The following is an 8,154-nucleotide window of genomic DNA, read 5'->3' on the forward strand; positions in this document are numbered from 1 at the left end:
ATCGCAGTGGCCGCAAACTTTTGTCCATGACTGTATATATATATATATATATATATATATATATATATATATATATATATATATATATATATATATATATATATATATATATATATATATATATATATATATATATATATATATATATATATATATATATATATATATATATATATATATATATATATATATATATATATATATATATATATATATATATATATATATATATATATATATATGCAACACCCAGGTCATTTAAACCACTTCTCCTAAAAATTTAACTTGTCCAACAGTCCTCGGCAGTATATACATGCTCTCTATTCTTGACTAATGCAGACTTTTTTAAACCTAGAAAAAAAAATACTATTTTATTAAAATATTTTTAAACATATTTTATTAAAAATTACTTTAATATTTAGTTTCTTTTATTACTTTAATTACATTTAGCGTCTTTAGATTGATTCTACTATGATTTTGATTTGATTTTTAATCTTAAATTATAATTCAAACGAAATCTTCTTTTTTTTTAAACAACCTTTTACCTATTTTGTTTCTTACTTTTTTATTTTGTGAGATTGTGAAGTTAGATTAAAAGCTTAAAGCATTTTTGATAATTCTTCACTTTCCTCATTTTGTTAGAGAATTAGGAAACTTTTTTTTCGTCTTTTTTCTGCTCTCTTTTTTTTTTTAAAGAAACCATTAAGGTCCTTAATACGTTAGTATTTATATGGTGAAATTAGAAATGATATCTCTTTTTTTTATTTTAATTTGATACCAACAAGGCTGCAATCAACAAATATTTAGTTGGTTGTTGATAGAAAACAAAAAATAGAGTTAAATAGCTAGGAAACGGTTTACAGAAGACTTAAAAAATCGAAGGTTTTATGAGCCAGAAAAACATAAAGATGGGAGAGAATTCCAAAGGGCTGAAGTTTGGGGAAAAACTAGAAAATAAAAGTATTTAGAGCATGCATTGGCAAATGCAGTAAAAGGTTTACTGAATGACTAGTCAAGCAAGAATGAGTTTTAGTAGATTGAAATAGAGATGATGCTACTTTGAGCAGCAACCATGACGATATTTGTAGAAAAAGAGGTGGAACGTAGGAGAGCAGCAACCATGATGATATTTGTAGAAAAAGAGGTGGAACGTAGGAGAGCAGCAACCATGGTGGAACGTAGGAGAGCAGCAACCATGGTGGAACGTAGGAGAGGTTCAAGCTCAACTAACTACGCTTACTATGCGTTTCCGGACCTTTTAGAGAAAGTGGATTATTAGAAGAACCACCCTAAATATGACAACAGTATTCCATACAGGGACGAATAAGAGAATTGTAGAGGTAGAGAATGGAAACAAAAGTAAAATAGTCGCGAGCACGATTAAGAGAAGCAATCTCAGCAGATGATAACTTTGTAATCAATTATAAATTTGGTTTCCATGAGAGGTTCTTATTGTAGTGCAATAAGAATGAATACATGTTTACGTTTGTTGCTATATCTAAGAAGCAGAGCCTTATAGTACTTTTAAAGTATAGATTTTATATTAGAAATAAATAGTTCTAAATTTTTCAGCAATGCCTGAAAATGCCAAGTAAAGTTATGTCTGAAAAATAAAAAATTTCGATTTTGACCATAGAGGAGAGGGAGTTTTTTGTAAGTTGACAAGTTGCGTTTATTTTTAGAGTCTTTCATCAAGAAGTGTCAGAAATTTCATGGAACCTTTCATATTGTTTATTTTATCTTTCACTGAAGTGTTTTAAGCATTTAAAATGCACTTAAGAGGTTTCGGGATATAGGTGTTCTTGAACGAAAACACAACTTTCGGAAGATTGCTTCTATTTCACTTCTACAAAGATATTAGTAAGTCATATGAAAAAAATATATCGTAAAGATTTCAGTCACATGTTGTCTACTATTTGCGGTAGTTTTTTTTATAAAGTTGTAGTTATTCAAGATTGATAGGTTTATTGAAAAAAAGCTTTTATGGTATGTTGTTATTTACCACTTGCGCAAGTTGTCTCATAGTATATACTTTTAAAAAAAAAATTTAATAAATTTTTTTTAAATTTGTAACAACATTGAGAAAGTTTATTTTTTACAAAAAAAATTAAGAAACAAATTTCAAGGGCCTATTTTACAATCAAAATAGTGCGCTGCTGATTTGGCTTATTATGCAAAAAATTATTTGCTATTAACTTAATGTAATAATAAATTTTTGGAAAAAAACTGTTGTTAACATAAATGGTTGCTAACATAAATGATAAAATAGTTTTTACATATTTTGCATTAAACTATACATTAAGAATCATTTTTGCAGCTTACTCCAACTTATCCCGTGGTGAGGTAAGGAGTCGATTGATCAAGTGCCAATTTCATAACAGCAAATTTGCATAAGTGCGAACTGGTGTAAGTGCGAAATTACATAAGTGAAAATTGGCATAAGTGCAGCGAAAGAATTAGCAATAGTTGGTATAAGTGCGAATTGTTGGTATTGTTGCGAAAAATTGGTATTAGTGCGAATTGTCATAAGTGCAAATTGGTTAAGTGCAAATCCAATGCTAATGTTTTAAATTCTTTTGGCGCATTTATGCTAGGTTTTGCAAATGTTTTTGGCGTATATATGCCAGTTCACACATATGTCAATTTATGCTTTCTGTTATCCCAATTCACAATTATGCCAATATTTGCAAATTCTTCTGGCGCACTTATGGCAATTCACAGTTAATCTTGTTTGCACTTAAGCCAGTTTTTGCAACTGCTTTGCACTTATGCCAGTTTGCACTTATGAAATTCGCATTTATTCAGCCTTCCGGGGTTAATTATCAAACTTTTTATTTATTTTGAGGTCACGGTAGGGCTCTTATAAAGTTTTATTGAAGGCAATTTAAAAATATTACTTAAATTCATTTTCTCTAGGACTATTTTTTAATATTTATCCAAAAAAAGTGCCGTCAGGGCAAAAGAGCTTAATGAGTAAAATAAGAGACAACAAGCTTTGCTCACCCCTACTACTTTACCTTTCAAACTCTGTTTATAAATGCAATTACTAATTATTTTTGTCATATTATGTGTTCTTTTAAGTGCTTTAAATTATTTTTTCACGCTTTCAAATTGATTTTGATTTACTATACTTAAAATTTCTTTATCATCTTTTGAAGTTGTTTTTAGTTTTTGATAAATTCCGAGACTAATTTCAAAGGTATCGCATTGTTTGTATTTCCACACAAATATTTGTATATGGTTACAAAATAAAATCTATTACAATCAATTTGATCCTATATCAATATAATATATGAACACAAAATATTTGATCAATCAGAAATGTAACATATAATATAATAATGAACTCTTTTTAAAAGCGTTTGTGATTTTCTTTTTTTAATTTAACTGTAAAAAAAAATTTTTTGTAATAAATTGTAAATAAAAAGAATTTATATATATATATGTATATATAAATATAAATATATACATGTATATATATATATATATATATATATATATATATATATATATATATATATATATATATATATATATATATATATATATATATATATATATATATATATATATATATATATATATATATATATATCAAATTTATTCTTATCAACAACTTCATTATTTATGCTGCTTCATTTATTAGCATTAACGTTTGTGAAGATAAAAAACGTTTTTACTTTCGAATTATGAACTGTTTGTTTACGTATCCTTTGATTATGACCTTTAATTAAATGTCCATAGTTTATAAACTATATAACAAACAAATGAATACCTATTTTTAATTACAAAAGTATTTTTTTTAATATAAAATAATAACTTACATTAAAAGAGGCAGGATCATTAAAGGTCTTAAAGTATACACTAAATTCAAGAAGTTTTTCTCCGAATTTTGTAAAAAGTTCACATGGAAATATGATATACTGTATTATATATGCCGCGCATTATTTCTTATTTTTATATCTGTTTTAATAATTTTGTGTTAATAAATGAATCTTATTTAAACTTTCGCATATATGTTTGTACAATGATTCCCGAATTAGTTAAAATCAGCTGGCTTATTGATATCAATTCACCTGCGCACACAAACCCAATATTTCCCTGCAAATCTTACCACTTTCTGATTTCTTATATTTAAATATTTTTATTATAGCAGACACATAAGGCTAAACAATTCCGCACAAATATAAACTTTTTGAGAGTTAACATTAACTGTATATTATAAAAGAAATTAGTTAAAATAATGTTAAAAAAATATTATTAAATTGGTTGTTGAGTTGTTAATTAATTTATCTAAGACAGGTAAAGGAACTTATGCAATTACTTCAATATATAATACATAAGATTGATATATATTATATAGTTTGTGTAATTAGCTTATATATATATATATATATATATATATATATATATATATATATATATATATATATATATATATATATATATATATATATATATAATATATATATATATATATATATATATATATATATATATATATATATATATATATATATATATATATATATATATATATATATATATATATATATATATATATATATATATATATATATATTATATAAATATTTTAAGTGAAAAAATACAAATTTATAATGGGGTATAAGTTATTTTAAAGTTGTATTTTTTCATTTAAAATATTTTAATATTATTTGATCTATTTTTTTAAAAAGATATTGATCACTCTTAAACAGACAAGAGTTGTATTTCCATATATATATATATATATACATACATATACATTATATACATATATATATGTATATATACATATATATATATATATATATACATATATATACATTATATTCATATATATATATATATATATATATATATATATATATATATATATATATATATATATATATATATATATACATGAACAACTAACTTCTGTTGCTAATATAAAGCTGTTTAAAAATTTTCAATATAAATAAGCAGTGCTCATAAAAGTCAGTTACTTGAAACTTACAGTTATTTGAAATTTTCGAGTTTCTAAAATTAATCAGAAAGAAAAGAAATATATTATAATAATAAATTGACCAAAATTAATCAGAATGAAAAGAAATATATTATCAAAATAAATTGACCAAAATTAATTAGAATGAAAACTTGAAGGTAAAAAAAAAATTGTTCATTAAAAGGTTCAGAAAGGCATTTACTACATTTTTATTTTATATGTTCTCACTCAGCATCAGCAACAGCTTTTTAATCACATATTTTTATTTTTACATTTAACCATCATCTTTTATTTTTACTGAGCGACTTTTTGCCATATATATGTGTTTAACTAACTTTATTGTTTGTGACCATTTGTTAATTTTTATATCAGTCACTTATTTAAACTTTTAGGTTGACTCATCTTTTGTTAACTTTATTTTAACATTTAATGAGAAGAAAATCATTTTGTCGTTGAGAAAAGGATATTCTATCGTGTTAATGACCTTTAACTTCATTGTCACATACTGCATTATATATTAAACTTACTTAAAATGAAATCAAACTTTTTTTAGTTTTCAGATAACAAATTGTTGATGTAAACATAAGCTATTTCGGAACTTATGGAAAATAATATTTTGTTAAAAAGTTAAGCTACATAGCTAAAATCAAAATAGAGAAAATGGAGTCAGTGATTTTTAACATTGATTGATAGATTTTAAAAGAAGGTACTGCTACTAGCATATTCTAACGACTTTTTAATGAAACATAGTTTAAAACTTTTACATAAGGTTTTTACATCGACAAGGTTAGGAAAAAACATTAGAAAAAATTAATTATTAATTTAAAAATGAGTTAATCTATTAAATTAAAATAAAAATATTATAACTATTAATTGCAAGTTAATAACGAAATAATAATAACAAATAAACTTTTAAAACAAGTTATTTTAAGTATCCGGTCAGTATAAATTATCAGTAACCATCTTAAATAATACCATACTAAATGAACTTTGTACCTAACAGCTTGTTATTATCATAACAACCGTGGTTTGTTTTTAATAGCTGAGCACCAAATTTTATATTCAGGAAAACTTTAAATTCATATTTTTACATTATTGCTTTTTTTTACTTTTATTTTTTTACTAGTTTAATTCATTTTTTATTTTCGATAGACTTTTTATCATAGCTGAGTTACATTTATTTCATAGATTATAGTTTAAGGCAAGTTGATCAAAGGTATTTTAATTCAATTTTTTTAACAAAGAATTTTTCATTATTTAAAAACAAACTTTGCACAAAAATGCAAAATACTCTATTCTTCACCAAGATTACTTACATTTTCAATTAGTTTACATACATTACTGATATAAAACTATTATTTAGGAAATTACAACATGGTTGCTTATATGTTTTCAATGGTTATCGGTATTATTTTTATAGTCGAAGCAGAATCAACTATGACTGCAATAAAACCAACTATGACTGCAATGATGAACGAATCAACTATGGCTGCAATAAAAAACTCCTTTAATAATACTTTTATTTTAAACCAAATATACAAGCACGAAATAAATGAAAAAAACATTGAAAATAATGAAACGGATATTTCAAACATGTCTCTAGAAGATATATGTAAATTGTTAGGAATACCTTTACAAAACTGTTCGTGTAACAACGGAAACGTAGAAATGAAGGAACTGTGCGATTTACACAAAACTAATAATCAAACTGTATATAATTGTGACAATCTTTTGAACAAAGTTATTGGCGTTAGCAATATAATATCATCAACTTTGGCATTAATTGGTAACGCTTTTGTTATTTGGGTTTCACTCACACAACATAACGAGTTTACGAGGTTCAACCAGTTAGTAATAAGCTTAGCGATTTCTGATTTTGTATTTGCCTTCGTGCAACTTATTATGAGCGTACCTCAAACATGGACATGTCGTTGGGTATATGGCTTAGTTTTATGTAAGATACTTCGTGCTACCTTGGCTGCAAGTGCCAACATTGCAATAGGATTTATTGTTATAATTGCAATTGAACGTTATATAGGTGTTGTGCATTTGTTTAGCTCAATTCTAAATAAAACTCGATTTCAAGTCATGATTTGTTTAAACATAATTTTTGGCATTCTTTCAGTTGTTCCTCCTCTGAAAGTTCTAAAACTAAAAGAATTTGACTCTTGTTTCGAAGAATGGAGCAGAGAGGGCTCGCGTGTTTACACGTGGCTTTTGTTTTTATTTTACTATCTTTTCCCGATTATTTTGATGACTGTTCTTTATTCAGTTATGTTTGTGTGGTTAAGAAAGTCATTTTTAAAAAGTAATATTTTGAACGACATTGCTCAAAAATCTCGGTTTATCAAAAATAAGAAGATTCTCTTTATTCTGGTCTGGATTTTAGCTATGTTTGCTATACTCATCCTTCCAAATAAGATATTTTGGATTATAAACGATACGTATGGTATATACGATCTTAACAGCAAAAGAGTAACACGATTCCTGACAATGTTTTCGGAAATTCCTTATGGATTTCATGCAGCAGTCAATCCTATTATTTATTCAATTGTTGATCTGAGATTTAGACAGAGACTAAAATTTTTACTTAGCTCTGCGGTGAGCGCTCTTATTCATTCTTCGACATTGACGCTGTCGCATATTTTATATCGAACAAACACTAAAATAGACAATAATTTGTATCACTCAAACATAGAATTGGACAACACGGTGTACCAATCAAATATAGAAGCAGACAATATTTCGTATCGATCCCACTTAGAACTAGACAATATTGTGTTCCAACCAAGCAAAAAAGTTTACAATATATTGCATCAACCAAATATAGAATAGAACAATTTTAAATAAAATTTACGAAACATTTAAAGCATTTAAAGATTTAAGATACAGTTTAAAAAAAAATTTATGTTTCTCTTTTAGTAAAGTTAAAATAAAAAAAGTTTTTTTTAAATTAAATTTTATTTCAGAAATGAAATACTTAAAGCTCTGGAATTTAGATGAAAGGAAGCGATACCACAAAGTTATTTTACTTTTCTTTTTTACCATTTCTTTTTATTATAAATTAGTTAAAATCCATTTTACAGTTAAATTTAACGTTGTGGCTAGCGCAACGGGACCGTTGCTTTAATATTTTATCTTAAGTCACGGCTGCGAATATAACTAGT

At 25.2% G+C, this 8,154-nt stretch overlaps 1 protein-coding gene across 1 annotated transcript; it reads left to right on the plus strand.

Annotated features, from left to right (window-relative positions):
- Nucleotides 1-6,086: 6,086 nt before the first annotated feature.
- LOC105843643 (neuropeptide Y receptor type 4) lies at nucleotides 6,087-7,940 on the plus strand. Its single transcript, XM_065807761.1, has 2 exons — nucleotides 6,087-6,203; nucleotides 6,351-7,940. Exon 2 carries the CDS (start codon nucleotides 6,362-6,364, stop codon nucleotides 7,820-7,822), a length of 1,461 nt encoding a protein of 486 aa, XP_065663833.1. The 5' UTR covers nucleotides 6,087-6,203; nucleotides 6,351-6,361; the 3' UTR covers nucleotides 7,823-7,940.
- The last annotated feature ends 214 nt before the right edge of the window (nucleotides 7,941-8,154 follow it).

This window comes from Hydra vulgaris, chromosome 10 (assembly GCF_038396675.1).
Source record: "Hydra vulgaris chromosome 10, alternate assembly HydraT2T_AEP".
Classification (NCBI taxonomy): domain Eukaryota; kingdom Metazoa; phylum Cnidaria; class Hydrozoa; order Anthoathecata; family Hydridae; genus Hydra; species Hydra vulgaris.

Bases quoted from the DNA above. Each gene is read 5' to 3' on its own strand.
- LOC105843643 (XM_065807761.1), top strand. From the start codon at position 6,362: ATGGTTGCTTATATGTTTTCAATGGTTATCGGTATTATTTTTATAGTC.